The 18324-nt window shown below is 40.2% G+C and overlaps 1 protein-coding gene across 18 annotated transcripts in view; it reads left to right on the top strand.

The window, feature by feature from the left end:
- Positions 1 to 18324, top strand: part of neo1a (neogenin 1a) — a 210264-nt gene that overhangs the window by 125575 nt on the left and 66365 nt on the right. For all 18 annotated transcript variants that reach the window (XM_008404716.2, XM_008404713.2, XM_008404711.2 and 15 more), the window contains one exon: positions 5046 to 5182. In XM_008404716.2, coding sequence (XP_008402938.1) covers positions 5046 to 5182 — 137 coding nt within the window. The remainder of the gene's footprint in view (positions 1 to 5045; positions 5183 to 18324) is intronic.

The following is an 18324-nucleotide window of genomic DNA, read 5'->3' as shown; positions in this document are numbered from 1 at the left end:
TTCGCCCGCTGGTACCCATCAGCTGCTTCTGGAGTCCCACAGGCCAAAAAGGCCTGATAGGACTCCTTCTTCAGCTTGACAGCATCCCTCACCGAAGGTGTCTACCAGCTGCCAGAATTTCTAGTAAATTTTTTTATTTTTATCTTAACTCGGTACAAACCCACAGATATTAAAAATGCATTTTCTAAGTAAATTTAAGGACATCTTGTATTCCGGGTCATATAGGATGTTTGATATCTGGGTGTAATGTTAAGAAGGACTTTGTAAATTAAAACTTGCCAGCAAACTGACCGTGTCACTATCCAAGCAGAGCATTCATACAGCAGGAAGCAATCAGTCTTTAAAGGTTGTGCTGAATCTCAAAATAAACTGTTAGAGTTAAAAAATACATATATGCAATCAAGCAAAGACATAAATGTAGCGCAGATTCTCTTGGCCTCAAAGAAGAAGAAACTGGATTTTATCTTTGTTTTTTTAATTAAGTCTGATAGATTGAGAGAATAGTTTTATCAACCCAAGCAACATATTTTTTTATTACTTTAGCATTTAAAAATAACTTCGAATTGCACTGACCAGTATTCAACAAATTGTGATGGAGACTGATCCTGTGTCAATCAAGCAGAGTAAATCACAGCATCATCAGCATAAAAATGTACATTTGATGCTCCTTCGTCGCAATTGTTGTATAAAACCTGTATAAAATGAAAAAGAGTGACCTTTGAACTCATTCCTGAGGAACACCTGCAGCTACATGGATTAAACCAGAAGAAATCCCCTTAGCTATCTCTAAGGGTTTTTAACAAATTGTTCTGACAGTATACAAATACCAAACTTCTAAATAAAACATATTTTAGTTCTTGTTTAGGGCATTTGGAAGCAGAAAAATAGGTTTATCTTCAAACCCTAAAAACTTAAATCATTTTCCTCAAGCATTGAATGTAATTCACATTCAGGATCTTAAGGGGGGCAAAAACCTCAAACAGGTTCAGGAGTTCATAGTTTTCTTTTTCTGCTGATGCCATGGTGACAGTAGTGATTCAGATGGAGCGACCTCTGCACAAGTACTGATTGCTCCGTGGCAACACACTCCTGTGCCCCCATCAAGAACCCGCAGGAACTGCCTGCTGACCCTTCCACTGGTCTGTTACGGATGGCTGACCTCCGCAGGCAGGACGGCAGAACACAGCACAGGATTGTGGAAAACTTTTAAAGCAGATGAGCAGAGAAGGAAGGAATACGTGGTTTGTCTTTGAAACAGTTCATTTATTTATTCCTAGATGATCCTAATTAACTGGGTTCTTCAGGACGGTAAGAAATATCCTCAGCTGACACAGCTCAAGCTAGCTTCCTCTTTCCTATGGTGTCAGAACAGACGTCCCCTTTTCAGATGAGCTCTTTCACTTGAGACACACTCAGACTAAGCAGAATGAGGAATTGTCGGGAGTGTATGTATTTTCAAATACCCCCAAAAAAGAAGCTGTCAGAGCCTTTTATGTAGAGTACGGCACAAAGGGCCAAAAGTCTGAATGGTTGTCCTAGCGAGAGAATCTGCAGGAATGCCTGGCACAGCAAACTCGGATGTCTTTTTCAGAGGAATTTTTTTCTTCTTTCATTCATCGGGGGGATTTGGCGCGCATCCCGCCTCAGAAGAATCAGCCATGCTCTCCAATGTGAACGAGGGTCTATGCAAGACACTGGCCTTTTCCAGCACTTCTGAAGTCTTTCATTTGGCTGTGGAAGAACAGAAAAGGCAGATTGTTACTTCATGTCGCTTTGATTCTCCTACCTCAAATATCCATGACGTTCTCTGCTGGGCTTTCTGCTGAGTTTTGGATTTTTCCCCCCTAGTGTTTATTTTATCATTGCATTGCTGTCACAGTATGGCATAATGTCTTCAGATTTTAGATGCGTCACACTGATTTCTCTTTGATGTCTTTAAGGGTTGACTGTTTCCAATAACATGACTTCATTCACCTTCATCAGATACTGTATATGGGTGCGTTTTACTCTCTTCTCTTCAGGTCACCCAACAGACTTGTTGTAAATTTTAGGTTTGTCTGCCAGATGACAAGACCTTTATTTGAAATGTTCGGGTATTGCAAAGAGTTTATGATTCCAATGCTATATAACCCAGGTTCCCACAGCCGTTAACCCTCCCACGGTGTGACGCAAATGTCACACTAAGACAGTGGGGGAGTTGTCCCGTCAGACCGTCAATTCCCGAAACCACACACACACACACACACACACACACACAGAAAAACCCGTAAAAGCGCAACCCGCACAACCACGCACAAATTAAAAAACACTTGGGGTCCAAATGACTCCAGTTTCACCACAGACCCACAGAATCACACATCCTCCACTGTATTTCACAGTGGGCATGAGGTGCTTTTGGAAGCGGCACCTGCTTATGTCTATAGTTGGACAGAAAAGGCTCTGTCTTCTTTTTTTGACTTCACACATTTATTTGTTCAGAATGGTTCAAGTTTGGTGTTTCACTGGTGAGTTTTATTTAGATATTTCTTTCTTACTGTTGAAAAGTTTTTACTGTGACATTTAATTTGAGGCTTTCTAGACAGTGGACATCTAAAACATTTTCAGCTCAGCTTCTGAAACTGGTGCAAAATTGACTTTTGTTAACATTATGTCAGTTAATAATGTTGCCTTGATTCTGTCATTCATGTTTGAGGAATCCTTGAATCTCTTGTGGCAACCATTCAGGGTGCCTGAACACTTGCTGCCATAAAGCTCCGCCTTTTCCACAAAGCTCTGCCTTTGAACTGCAGCTAATCTTCCACGTCAGAGCATTCCTCCCCTACTCCGCTCCTCCAGCAATTAGCAAACACCTGGTGGAACTTCTCACCTGCTGAGTTCATCATGCAAAATACTTAGTCCAATTCTCCAAAGAACAGTTGTAAATGGCATAATGGAGGCCCATTGTTGTGATGACGAGATGAAGGCGGAGTCTCAGAAGGAGCAGGAGCTCCTTAAAGAAACGAAGGCCGATTTAAAAGCGTCAAACTGCAAATTTCCTTCAAGTCGTGTTTGACATACACATTTCTTACAACAACTTGAAGGGTAATGATTGTGTAATGGCACCGTGTGGCTGGCAAATACATAATGTGGCCTCTTTAATAAAGTCCTCTCCTTGCAATAATGCTGAAACAGTGATGTCATCAGGAACATCAGGTTGAGCGCTATTCCAACGCTCCACTTCAGCACACAGATGGCCTCACAGGCCGCTGCTGCCAAACCAGGATTCGTCACGATGCGAGACAGCAGCACGAATGTGGAAAACCTACATATTCACCTGTTAAATAAATCAGCCGTTTTGTTTCTCTGCCTCTGTGTAAATCTTGTCTTGCTTACAGTTGCCCTCTCTGGATGCTTGCTCAGCTGACCCGCTGGTTGCTACTCTTCTCTTGTCTTTACTTCTCCCTTTGTGAACGCTGGACTTCTCGCTGTAAGCTATCGATTGCAGTTCTCTTCCCTCTCTGCCGCCTCTTCCTGCTCCAGTGGTTGTTGAATCCAGCCAGCGCTCGGCCGCAGTCTGCATCCCACTGGGACTATTGTGAAAATTAAAATCAGGACTGTTTAAACTCGCGGGTCATTGGGTTCACGGGGAGGATATACAAATAGATATGAGGTTTTTATTTTTAGTAATAGGCCTAAATAGACAGTCCCTCTAGGACTTTCTAATTACAAAAAAAATCACAAAATCAATCAAAATCACTGTTTATTGGTGTTACTTTGGAAATATCTGCAATTTGCAAGTGGAAGAAACACTGCCACCTACAGGTGGGAGTTAGCAGTCGATAGAGCTCAATGTTTTTGACCATTTTTGTGGAAAATTTGCAAAAAAAAATGTGGGGATCTGGATGCCCTGAATAGAAGTAGAATAATAAATATTTATGATTGCAGTTTGCAATCAATCACTGAGGGCTCGGTTTCCCTGCCTCCAAACCCTTAGTGTTGCTGTGTTTATTTATTTGTAAATGTTATAGTTTTATTGATATGGATCCTACGCAGCCTGGAATTTGAAATAAGTATTTTTCAGTTTTGGATACATATGGAAAAATATTTCCAAGAAAATATTCCTTTTTTATGAAAGTCTGTCAATCCAGCCATTCAAAGTTATTTTGAACCTATTTTTAAATTTTATTTTAGAATTTAGCTACAAAACAGACCAGTCACAAAAATTCACATTTTGGTTCGAAGAGTATTCAGAAATCCATATTAAAAGAAGAAAACTCAGACTTTACTCGCACTTGTAAATATCTGTGATTATGATGCTTTTAATCTTACGCTTGTAGAGCATAAAATCAGTTCTCCAAGTCCAATCTTTGCTGGTTTGCAGACACATGCCACCAGTAGGCGCCAATAAACTGATGAAAGAAAATGAAAACATATGTCAGGATGATGAAACAGCCTGAACAGTTGTCACAGTACAAACTGCATAGGCTTTCAGCTCACAGTCACAATAAAACTTGCCTGCGTTGTAGTCATTCCAGATGGCAGATTGTACATAGGATCTTGAGGGATGGCAGCAAAATAAAATATGAAGACATCTGTTCCAGGACATTTATTTTTCATCTCTATGCTACACTGTACGGACCAACTGAAAAATCCCACCTTATTCTTTGCAGACTGTATTTACGGAGCGCTGCTGGAAACTCCCATAAAAATTGTTCTTGACAAAGACGCGGAAGGAGCTCAAATTAACTTGATTTTCACCCACTTGGGGCTGCTTTTAGGGTATTTTATTTATTTATGGATGTTGTGACGGAGCAAAAGAAATGAGGGCAGAATGTGGAGTCAAACTCCGGTCAGTAGAGGAGCTCTGCTCTCCTGGGAATGCACTTGTTTCTACTCTGAAGTAAAGCGACAGAGGATTGTACCTCATCCTGTACGTACAGCAAGCGTGATAAAAATGTGTCGCGGCTCTCGGGAGACCGACTTTATATCTGAGGAGTAGAGATTCCTGAATCTAAATGAAGAAGCTTTTGCTTATGTCTAACTTTGGCCCAACTTTCTGTTTTCAGCGATGGTCGTGTGGAAGTGACGGGAGGCGGCAGCCTCCAGATTTCCAACATTACGGAGGAAGATGGAGGCGTGTACACCTGCGTGGCCGAAAACTCCAATACCACCATCGAAGCCCAGGCCCAGCTCACAGTTCAAGGTAATCCAATCAGCCAGCACTGCTGGTTTCTACAAAGTTTCTGATCCACAAAACAGTGGCAGAACCATTGGACCCAGACTTTTGCTGATTAATGCTAATAAATCAGACAGCACCATTAAGTAAGTAAAGTTTTATTTGTACAGCACCTCTCAGAAATAAAATCACAAAGTGCTTCAAAGAACACATAAGAAAAGTAGGTTTAAGACGGGAATTAAAGTGTTATGAGTCTATCTTCAGAATTATGCACAGTTAAAATGCGATGCATTGCAGATTTGTCAAATCGGGCAAAAAGACCATTATAATAGTCCATCCCAAATGATGCTAAAGCATGTAGAATAACTTCCATTTCACATCTAGACACCATGACTCTCAGTTTACTAATACTTTTTAAATGATAAAAACAATTATTGCTTGGAATGATGATCAAGAAACCCGGAACTGTCAAAAATCAAACCCAGATTTCTGAGGTTGGACTGAACAGAGAATGCTCAGAAACTAATCTGCTTTCTGATTTGCACAATGATAAATGTTTCAGTTTTGTTGGGAGTAAGCAGCTTGCGTTTAACCAATTTCTAATCTCGACCAAGCAATGATGTAGACTTGACAAGTTAAAACAAAAAATAAATAGTAATATACAATGGGAACAGGACTGGGCCAAGAACAGATCCCTGGGGTACACCATGTGGCAGATCTGATGAGACTGACGTCATTTGACTAATGTAAAGGATTTCTCTGAATGTGAACCATCGTAAAACAATACCAATAAATCCAAAGTCCAAACACAAGAAGCCTCTACAATCATTAAACTATTGTTAATTACTCTCGTCGCAATCTCATAGCATATTTCATACCAAAATATGCTATGAGGAATTATTTAGATTTTTGGAAATTATCTGAAGATCTTTAACACGGTGTTGAGTGGCCCACTAGTTTATATTGTCTGCTCTGTTGTATTATTAACAGCAGTGTAGAGTGGCTTCAACATAAGACTCCTTCAAAGTCAATAAAGATCTCAGATACCTAAAAACAGAAATTTTGAAGACTGTCTGTGCTGTTTCTGCCTCAGGATCTAAAGAATATCAATTTCTTTACATCTGCCCCTTTTAGGCATAGGAAAAAATGGTTAAAAATTTGTTGTTGTGGCGATTCCCACCTTTTGCAGATGAAAGGTGGACGAGCAAGGCCTCAAACAAAGTTGCTTTTTATGCACTTACAAGTCAAAATTATTGAACCATTAGAGTGGTTAGGCTACATGTGAGAATTTTTTTTTTGAGTCTGCAGCGTTTTATCTGGCAGATCTGTGAGGTTTTACTGTCGATACTCAGGAACACATGGAAGCTGGCTGTATGATATCTGCACTTTTGGGTTATTTTATAGAATATTGTAATTTCTACAGAAATATCTGACACCAGTGACTGAAGGTAGACATAAGCTCCATATATTTTGAAGGAAAACTGTGAACATGAAAAGTGGTTTGATTCCAAATGTTTCAGAAAATGTAAATCTGAAAAATCTGAATATTCTGTGGTAAAACCCTAGATCTGTCCTTAACAGAAATGAGTTGAGCTTAAAATCTTTTTAGCCTAACAGCTTGTATGCCCTCTTACACAAATGCATTGTGAGTACTGTGCATTGGTTGATTGATTTTTCTATCAATCTACCAGCTATCAATCTGAAAAGCATTAGCATTATTAGTTTTCAAAGCATATATAGTTTGCATTTGACTGTACAAGGTTCAACGCTTACGGGCAATGTCTTGTTGAAGCACCCATTACCTTTTCAGTATAAGCCAACATTGAAAGTATTTCAATGTATTCACAGTGATTGGTATGCAATAAAATCTCCTGACTTTGAGCTCAGTGTTTGGAAGTCATCTAGCATCTGTACAGACACAAAACAACAGTCTGGCTTTCGTCAGTCAATAAAATACAGAACAGTGGCTCTCTAGGCTGATCGGTTTGTTCTTTGGCAAACTGACGTGTTTAGGCCGCGTTGGAGCCTCCTAAAGCTGTCTTCTAATCGCCAAACTACAAAACACGCAGCTGTAGATCATCAGTGATCGGCCTGGAACTGATCTTTTCCATTTTGAATTTATTTTCAAATGGTAGTTTTCCATTTTCTTCAACATCTTTTTTTGCTATCATCTCATCTTCTTTACTTTTTTATAGTTGTTTTCCTCTCTAGTCAACGTTTTGATGTTTTGACCAGAGAGGAGTCAAAAATTTTACTCTGGTTCTTAAAAAGAAATCCACTCTTAAGGCAGTAAATGTTCAGACTGTTGGGTCTGTTGGGTTTCTATTGCTCTGCTGCAGCTACTTTGTATTGAACCGCTGGCTCTTAATAGCAAAATTTTAATTGAGAAAAGTATCAAAATGCCAATTAATTCAGGTAAACTCCAACTTTGTGCCAGCTACTGTTCTCCAAGTAGCTTTGGCCAAAATCCTGTTAGAGATTGATGGAAAAATCTTTGTGATTTTCAAAACATTTTTTTTTTTTTTTTGTTTGTTTTTTGAGTGTGTAGGTTTCAATCCAATCTTTTGGGAAAAATCACAAACCAAAATGCATGAAGAGGAACAAGTTGGCATGAAACAATCAACCGCTAACAGCACATGTGAACTTCGGTGCATTTGCGTCGACACCGGTAATTATACATGTAATCAGTCCCTCGGGATTTAAACATCCTGGCTGAAAATCACCTGATATCCTGAAGTATTAGTAGCTTTATTGTTTGGGGTGCGTTAGAAACAAAGTGACAGTGCCACTTGAACAAATGTGCAAATTGGAATTGGGTGAGAGGCAGCAGCAAAGTTGCATTAGCCGCTGAGTGCGGCTAATGCACAACATCCATAAATAAATTGAAGAGTGCGGCAGAAAAGAGCAGAGTCTCTGCAGGTCTCGCTGAACTCTCAGATCATCCTTCCATCAGCGAAAACAATCTCGTTTCGTCTTATTATGTTTGGGAATGAGGTTATTAAAATCCCCCTGGACTCGTATCTCAGACATAAAACAAAGCCAGAGAGACTTTAGTTGAAGAGGAAATGAAACAAGCAAGATGTATTTCTCACATGCCACTCCGAGGCAGAGCAGACGATTGTCAAGGCAGAAACAAGCAAATCAAACAAGCAACCAAATAGTTGCGCAGTAATTGTCATTTAAAGACACTTGTGGACTTGGACGGGTTTCCCGACAGCTCCGAGTCGATGGGATTTTGGCTCAAAAAAGTTGAGGATAGGGGGGAAAAAACTCCCCAGGGCTCATTCCGACGCTTTATTGGACTTCACACGCGCACCCGTTGTGCCACAACTTCCAAACCTCTCTGCCCAAATCCCTTCATCTCCTCCTCACCCCTTGCCCTTCTTTCATCACTTCCCGCCACTTGCTGTGATTAAAGGAGGCCGAAATGGAAAATTGGATCGGGTCGCAGGAGGACACCTCACTTCATTCGTTTCCAACTCTTCGAGTCCGCCTACCGAATTCCCTCTTATATCCTCCACACGTCCTGCCCGACCTCCCTGACACACTCGAGGGTGGATCAGCACTCCTGGAATACCGTTGAAGGACAGCCGTCACTGTGCTAGAGTGACATTTTGATTAGCTTCCATGTTGTACACTCAGTTCTTAAATGCTTTTGTGTCAATCGCATTCAAGAAGAAGCCAAATTGTGGCATTGATTTTTCTCTCTTGGCAAGCAAAAGGGAGCCTAGAAAGATCTCAGTGAATAGTTATTCCTGCAAAGGACAATCAAATCAATGTAGTTTTAATCTATACTATCAAAAAACAATTTATTTGATTGACTTCCATTAAAACCCCTTCAGGGTGTTTTTTCTTTTTGTTTAGTTTTTTTTTTCTGGAGTAACGAGAGGAAATTGTATGTTTACCCGCAAGAGGCTTTTCATAAACACCGGACTGTTAGTAGTGGAAAAGATGCAGGAACCAGCTGCTCGAGCACTGTTGGGTTTTTGCCTGGAGATACCTGGAGGGTCTGTAGTGCAGCTGGTGCATAAATTTAGAGGAAGATATACACAGATATTCATATAAACACAAAACACACAAATGTACGATTGCTGGCATCTCTCAGTTGTGTATTTACAAACAGCGCCTCGCAAAACTATTCATATCCTTTGAGCGTTTTCACATTGTGTCACGTTACAAGCGCAGTGTTTCATTGACATTTTTATGTGGTAGCTCCACTGTTGCAATCGCACAAAGGAGCAACTGTAAGGTGGAAGTAGAAGAATATGTGATTCTTTGAAAAATAAATGAACAAAACAACTGGAATTGGGGCGCAAAAATCAAAAGACTAAAAACTTTTTTAAAATTTTGGTCAATTTTGGTAGTCTGGATTGCAATGCTGTACATTTTTCATTTATATTTGAGAGCACTACCTCATGTAAGGCTAAAACAAGTTTGAATTGTTTAACATTTATCGTTCAGTGGTTTTCAACAAATTAAAATTGAAACGTCGAAGGTTTATTGTGACCTTGTAACACCTGACAGCATCAGTCAGGTATAGGACAAAGTTGGAACTGCCCGGTCAAGTTTTTAATGATCAATGATCGTAATTGGCTTGGAAAGTCGATCATGATAAATCAGCCTCCTTTTTGTAATTCTGGGTCAAATATGAGCCTGATTGTCTGACATAGGAAGACGAAGATGCAACAGCAAATCTACGATAAATCAGAATAATTTAAAAGGGATGGGCTAATGAAAGTCCAGAAGTCATTGTTGCAAGAACCTTAAGAAAGCGACCTTTAAACGATGCTTTTCAGATTTTACCAGAGCAGATTCGGTCAGAGTCACTCTGGCTGAAGCGATATGATCTGAGCAGGATCCAGCTGAATTACACCAGCCCATCTAAACCAATAACATCTCTGTTTGACTCTCCATGAATCACACATCCAGCTGCAGAGCAACAATATGCTTCAGACTCGTAGGTCCCTGGGTATTTTGCAAATAAGCAATTCTTATTAAAACCGCATTGTGCCTTATCGTTCTAATAATTACAATCGCAGTGTTAGTGTGTTTAAGGGGATTTGGCTCATTGTATTTGTTCAGCTAATAAAAATCCTGTAATTATCCCGCAGCAGACAGGAGGCTTTAGAAGATGGTGACGCTCTAAATGAGTGTTAACAGCAACATTCAGGCCACTCGAGTCATATCTCAGGGCCCCATGTGTGGTGTTGACACACATGCATGTGTTTCTGTGATAACTGTCTGTCTGTGGAAGTAGCTGTGTGTGTGTGCGTGTGTGTGTGTTATGTGGTGGATGACTTTGCTTTGACATCTCACCCACTATTAGAGATGGGAAGATAATAAATGAGGCCAGAGGAGGCAGCAGCTTTTGATTATGGCCGTGCGTAACTTGGGCACCACCCAGACCTGGGCTCTCTGTGTGTAGGTGTGTGTGCGCGCGTGTGTGTGTGTGTGTTCTATACAAAAAATTGTCTATAACCTGTTTGTTAGCAGTTTTATGGGGCTCCGAGTCAGTGGTCCGCGTCTATCATGCTCTGCTGCTATCAGGTCATCAACTTAATTGTTCTTTCCATGTGCTGGGCTGCCATGCAGGAAATCCCTGCCCCCCCATAAAAGCCTTTCATTTGGGCTGTGGTCTCTGGATGAACAGCCATGGTCATTACAAGTGTTTATAGTTTTTTTTTGTTTTATAAACGAACAAAAGCAGCAAAGTTAAAACATTTTAGAGTAAAACTGGTAGAAATAAAAGTACTTGCACCCTTACAGATTTCTTCTGTTTTTCATTTTTTGAGTCAGGCTTAATTGAATCAGACAATCAAACGACATTTAATGTCAGACAAAAGTTTATTAAAGTGACATTGGAGGGTTTTTGAGTACAGACAGTCCACAACATTTAATTCTGATTTATCCAGACTAGAATTGGCACTTTTCCAAAAGGTTAAACTTTTCAGTTCACAGAATGTTTCTAAGTCTTGAGGATCATCAAGGTGTTTTTTGACAAATGTTGTTCTACCTGTCCAGCTAACTTTAAAAGAACAAATAGACTAATATGTCTGCTTGAATTTTTCTAGATTAGGGTAGAATGTATCTGAAAACTTTAGTCTACTGTATGTCATCAGACAGTTTCCATTTAATGAATTTCTTCGTTCTATTAGATGGTCTCTGCTGTAAATAAAACGGCTCACATACATTTTTACACAAGGTGTCCGCGCATCCTTAAAAAGTCTTAAATTCATGTATCTCAAATGAAGCTTTTGAAATGTCTTGAATTTATTTTTTAAAAAGTTACCATTAAATATGTTAATTTACTTTTAATATTATATCAAGAGGTGATTATTTATTCCCATATTTGTAGTTAGATTTTTTGTCTTGTGGGACTTTTCTCAGGCAAAAGTTTGAGTCATCCTCAGACACGTTAACTGTTCTGTGGCTTGAGGCATTTGAGGCTACAGATAAACTACCTGTTAACATACTCTAGCTAGCTAGCTATCAATGAAGCTAGCTAGCTAGAGATTATTAGCTCCCCTAGCTTGCTTGCTAACGAGCTTTATTGCGTCTCACATCGTCATGAGGTGAAATTCATCACCACTCAGGGTGAAATCCAGCAGATGGGACTGGACAGCGACAAAAGTTAAACATTTTTCGACTTGTGTCGCGTCGCTTGGTCATGTGTACACATCTACGTGAAAATGTTATGTGCACCAGTGTCTTTGGTCGCTTGGTTGGAGGAGGGCTAGCATTTATTGCTTCATCGTGCAATTTTTATAGAAAATGACCGCAGAGGGAGTGACGTCACCTCCTCTGTGTCGACGCCTTTATGTTCAAATTTATCACCAGTTGGCTTGATGAGGTACGTCTTAGCCAATGACTCACTTTTGTTGCCAACCCATACGAGGCTAGATGCATTCTGTGTAAAAATAACAAATTTTAACTTTTGAGCTTGGCGCTGCGGAGGGTAAAGCTTCAGTATTGAACTTAAAAAAAAGAAAAAAAACTATATCGTGATTGTGAGACCCAGGAGGAGGATCTTGGCGCTGTGAGTCACCCTTGTATACGCACCACTCACACTCTCCCCATCAGCAGAGCCTGCCATGAATTTCAGGCTAGTTAGCGTTACCACCGATGTGTAAAGCTGACATTATTGTCTTTTGTTAGCTTTATTTATCCACCCAACTCAGGTTGTTTCCTTTAAAAGTTTTGTATGGAAAATTGCAATTTGACAATAATCTGGTGGAAATTTTGCCTCACAGTCCCTCCACCCTTCCACCCCCCACCAATTCCACCCTGCTGCTGTCATGGAACAGTTTAATTTTGGCTGAAATAAGCTTTCCTTTCTGCTATTTAAAGAGATTTAATCTGATCATCCTGGTGCAGCAACACACACATTTTCCCTTTCTCACTGGGAGTATGTTTATCTCAGCCAGGTGTTTTTGTCTGATTCCCAGTCTGCTTGCTCTCCGCCACTGTTGTTTAGTTCTGATACGGACACATTTACAAGATGATACCATGAACATGCAACTTTTTTCTATTATTACCTGGCTTATTGTAATAAATCTCAATTGTTGTTTCTCTGGTGCGTTTGTGTTGGTGTGTCTCATCATGTCATCCCAGCTGCTGTCTGGATCCTAATCCAGCTCAGCACTTCTTATCTGCTGTGTCAGTGAGGGAGAGAATCACCCTTTAAAAGTCACACTGATGGATGAGTGCTCAGACTTTACTCTTGTTTTGTTTTTTTGACTACTTTGGGGAATGCTTTTGTTTGTTTTTTTTGTTTTGTTTTGTTAGGTTGAATTAATTGAATGCTTTTCCTGAAACATAACTATCTGCAGCAGTCCAGTAGCATCCAAAAGTATTGACGCCTCTTGAGCTCAACATCAACAAACTTCAATATATATTATTGGGATTTCATATGAAAAACCAACCCATAATGGGGCTTTATTGTCAGATAGAAAGAAAACAATTCATAGTTTTTTTTGTATATGAATGATCTGAAAAAAGTGGTGTGCATATTTAATGTCTCCTTAGTAAATTCTTTGATGACATTATAGCTGCTAATATTTTTGTATTTCAACCTGTTTTACACTAAAAACTAATTTACTTTCACTTCTCTGTCTGACAGATTAGATGGAAAACTTCCATTTTCAAATCCTGCCTAATTCTGACAATTAAGTTTAGACTTTGACTAGGTCATTCGAACTCATAAACATGCTTTGATCTATAGCTGAACGGTTGGAGTCGTTGTCCTTGCTGGAAGTTGGATCTCTACCCAAAGTAGAGCTTTTTTTCTAGCTACTAATAGTTTTCTTATTTAGCTCAAGCCCCTTTACTAGCTTTTCACGTGTTGAAAGTAGAAGTACTTTTTAGCTGCAGATGCATGCTTTCTAATATTGTATAGAAATAAATTAAATGAAAAGTCATGCAGAATGTATCCATTTTTACCCGGTTAATCGATTGCCAGAATAATATGCAGATTGATCGATTTCTAAACACAAACGTTGGTTGCAGCCCTAAGCTGAGCCATTTTCATCTCTTGAAGCCACCGCACAACTTCACACAGCGATGCTGCAGACACTCAGACGTATTCCTCCCTGCAGCAGCTCACCTTACCTGAACATTCAGAGCCGAGAAACTAAAAGTTAATAAAAAGTTTGCACCAGGATTACCAGAGATTCCAAAACTAACGCTATCATGCTTTACAAAGCATGATCAGACAAGTTTTTTTTTTCCTTCCCCGACTTTTCTACTTTCAGTGCAGTCCCCGCTGAAATGTCCGACGAGGATGTTTTTGAAGTGCTGTCCTCTGAACGCGTGTCAAACGCTAGCCTCGGCGAGCCTTGTCTCGGCATGTCCCTGGCAAACCTCATGCATCTGCTTTCACTCAGCTCTTGTAATTTCCGAAGCATCGGGGAGTCCATGAAGGCATCCAGAACACACTGGAGTGCCTCTCTGCCGCTGGCATCATCTGCTCATTGAGCAGGAATGCAAACATAAAGCATTGTGTTTGAGGCTTTACTGCCTGGAGTGCTTGTTTTCACTGGGATAGCAAAAAAAAAAAAAACGCGCACACACACCAAAAAAAAGGAGAACTTGTAAAGCTGGACTCAAAATCACACACACACACACACACACACACACACACACACACACNCACACACACACACACACACACACACACACACACACACAAAGGCTCATGTAATAACTGCTGCTACCCAGATCTTTGGGAACATTTGAGATGATTTTTCTTGTTATTTTCAGATTCAGCTCAATAAACACCATCTTTCATCAGCTTCTGAATCCGAAAGTTTTTATTACCAGCCAATTAAAAGCACGGCCGGCCGGACCTTCTCTGCGACTCTCGTTCGGCTCGCTTCTTAAATACCAGCAAAGCTTTAAGTGAAATAATCTGCTCAGAAATCCCTTTAGGGGAATCCTGCAGGGTTTTGTTTTAACAAGCTCACAGTCAGACACACGCCGTGACCTTTTAGTGGTCCTCTCTCAGTAGTTCGCTGGAGTCAGTCTGCATTAAAGCTTCTTTTACTAAGCTACGGAGATAATACCAGCGCTGAAGTACTGCTCTTCCAATCCTCTCAGCCGCTCTCCCTCCTCCACATTCATATTGATGTTTTCTTTCTATTCTTTTTTACGCCAGAGTTTCTTTTGTGGTCGTTTCATTCTGCCTCTGTCAAGATTTCTCTTTCACTAGACGAGAATTATTTGTGTTCCAAAATAAGTTTGCTCATTTGGAGAGATCTGAACTCTGCCTGTAGGAAGCGCTCTGCGTCAGACCGCATCACTGGGAACGTTGAATTGAATTGGCGAGTCACGGCTGCGGACAGATCAAAGACATTTCTGAGTTTGATGAGCGGAGACAACCGTCAGCTGATCAAATATGCCCCTGACATACACATTTTACCCTCTTTTAATGCCGTGCAAAAGTACATACACCTTTTGAACTTTTTTTTTTTTTGGTCACTTTGCAATTACACTTGATGTGTTTCGTACAGCTTTATGCATTAGACCTTTATGAAGTTGTGTCTAATTGAAAAGACGTCATTAAAAAATAATTTTAAAAAACCCTGCTGTCTGCTGTTTGGTCATTGATGTTCTCTAAGAGACCTGTAAGGTAATTGAATATAGTTGTACTCCGAATACAAAAGGGTCTCACTGTCCTTTGAATTTCGCTTGTAGTCAAGTTAGGGTTATTTGTGGTATATTTCAACAACAAGTAATGTCAAAGTGCATCAGATGTTAAAAACAGCACAATAATCAATTATGAGACTAGTGGCAAACATTTATTATCTTAGGATAATCATTATCAAATATTTTAATTATGTTCCAGTTGTTATTAATCAAAGACGAATCTTTGACGACTCAAAGACGACAAGTGGGGGTTTAGCCTTCATCTAAAAGGACTCAGTGTTTCATCATCCTTGCAGTTTTCTGAACGTTTGTTCCAGTTTAGTGGAACATAAAAACTGAATGCTGATTCAGTAGGCTGGAGAGATCTGAGAGGTTGATACAACGGTGAACAGAACTCTAATTTAGCTTGGTGCCAAGCCGTCCAGAGATTTATAAACTAACAAAGGTGTTTTAAAGTCCATTTTCTGAGCTACAGAGAGCCAGTGGAAAGATTTTAGAAGATTCTTCCCGGTTGTAGTCAGAACGCAAACAACTGCGTTCTAGATCAGCTGCATTTGTCAAGATTTTTTTTTTCTTTTTTTTTTTAGGCAGACCTGTGAAGACACTGTTGCAGTAACCAATACGACTTCAAATAAAAGTCTGGATGAGTTTCTCTAGATCTTGCTGAGACATTCATCCTCTAGTCCTGGAAATGTTCTTTAGGTGATAGAAGACCAACTTTGTAATCATCTTTATGTGTTAGTGAAGGTTCAGGCCTGAGTTCATCACTGCACTCACATTTTGGACCTGATCTCTACACGGCGAAAACACAAAATTCTATCAAGTATTGTTGTCTAGCTCCTAGTGCAAATATCTTAGTACATTTGACCTGAGACAAAACGAGTATCATGTAGGAGCTTGTTTCTTGAATATCTATTTAAAACAGTGCTACTTCTATTGACAGATTTTTTTTTCACTTCTAACATGGGGAAAAGTGTCTCGTTTTCTAGATTTTTGAACTTGTTTTAAGACTGGTATTTTTCGCAGTGTTGTTTCTCGCTCCAATAACCGAAGCTGTAAACAAAACATTTCTGTAATTCACTGCTTTATTTTAGTTTTTAGAGAAAAAAAATCCTTATAAAATACAGGGAAGTTTCTTGTTGTAGCAAGAGAAAGTGTGAAAAAGTTCACGGGTGCGAGCACTTCTGCTATGTGCTGTAATTTCTGTGAAAGGCACAAGAAATAGAAAAACAAATGACTGTTTAAAGACGGTTATTATGCAGGTTGTTTCACTAAGAGGCACAACACACATTCCCCCGTATGCGTCCTGCAACAACCTTCTTCCCCCTCCCCTCGTTGCTTCCAGCCACCCAAAAGCCTATATTGGTATATTTAGGCGTTCCTCCTCATTGCTCAGTCCAATAGGTTCCAAATGTCTGAACTCCATTTAGAGAAAATGGTGCATGGCTGCTTGGCTGGAGAGAGGGAGAGGCAATGGCTGAAGATGGAGAGATAGAGGGGGAGTTATGGGAAGCTTAAGGACTGGGTGGGTAGTAGAGAGAGCGTTGAGTCTGAGTAGATGAAGGGAGCCTGTCAGTAGCAGTTAGCATCAAAACCCGGAGATTCAGAACCAGAACGCACAGTATTTGCCCAGACACAAACTCTGAAACAAAGATGTGGACTGGGACAGCGTAGATGTACAGGAACATATGGTTAGACGCCTCAGCAGCTAATTTAACTCTCCCAACCCACAACATCATTGGTAAAAAGGGGGAAACGGAAAGAAAGAAGAAAAAGAAGAAAAAAAACAGGTGTGCATATTGAAAACTGCCCACAAACACAAACACTGACTCATCGCTGCTTTCAGAGCCGTGTTCCTGACACACCAAAGGAAATCAGTGATTCCACCTGTCTCCGCTGCACACCTACTTAAGGCAAATATCCAGAGGACGGCACACTGTGAAACACATTATTCACGCCTCAAACACACACTCTGTGGGGCCTCGCACGGAACGGAGGCGCACAGCGGGGTGACGCTTGTCATGACGGTCTGACGCGTCGCCGTCCTCATTACCGTCCCCATGTCAGTCTTCGGAATTCATCACAGAGGCTCGCGGAGCCATCCAGACGCTTATTAGTCACGGAGAGAGGGGAAACTTTCTGCTTTCTGCTGCTGGGAGCCGCATGAAAAATGCAACGTGCCGTACGGAAAGGTCGGAGGTTAAGTCGTATGTTTATGGAAAAGGAGAATTCGGTATCGTCCTGGGATAACCTGCCTACTGGATTGCGTTCGTGTGGAGGATTCCTGGATATCATTTGTCCATCTGGAGCAGCTATTAATTTTTATTAAGACGAAGAAGTCGCGGTCCGGAAATTGAGAAGGAAAGATTAATCGTCACACAAATAATTGAGATTAACGACGGCATGGTTTCTTCCGTTCATTCTGATCCCGCTCATACTTTTTTATTAGCGCCATTATCACCTTCTGTTTCAAAAATATCCCAGCAAAATGCTAAATGTTGTTGTTTTTAAATGTTTGTTTTTTTTCCATTCTAATTGAGAAGTTTGTCTTTGCAAAAAAAAAAAAAAAAAGTTTGTTTGCCTGAAAAAATTACTGTAGAACTGGAATCGACCAAATGTGACATTTGTCAATCAATGAACCAATCAATCAAGCTTATTTGTATTGTGTAGCGCTATAAACTAAATTAGGGAAGAATTAACATGCGCCCATTTAGTTTCAAACAGCTTAAACATTGATGAAGGTATTTACATGTTGAGGAGGTGCAACCAGCCTTTTGGTGCAGACACGCTCTGTTTTAATGTGTGTGTAGTTTGTCACTGCGCAAAGAGTTGCTGGAAAGTCTTAAAAAGTTCTTGGATTCGTGTTCATGTAATCCTCAAGTGGATCAACAGGTGAATCATACACCGACCATTTTGGATCCCTTCCAGAAAAAAGCAGACACCTAGACAGCCTAAACACAAATAAAACAGGTAAAAGATTAAACAGTAACTAAAACTTAACAAACCTGAAATAAAACATCAGACTC

The sequence above is a fragment of the Poecilia reticulata genome, linkage group LG3, assembly GCF_000633615.1.
Source record: "Poecilia reticulata strain Guanapo linkage group LG3, Guppy_female_1.0+MT, whole genome shotgun sequence".
NCBI classification, from domain to species: domain Eukaryota; kingdom Metazoa; phylum Chordata; class Actinopteri; order Cyprinodontiformes; family Poeciliidae; genus Poecilia; species Poecilia reticulata.
The sequence above is the reverse complement of the archived record's forward strand: the minus strand, read 5'-3'. Positions and strand labels throughout refer to the sequence as shown.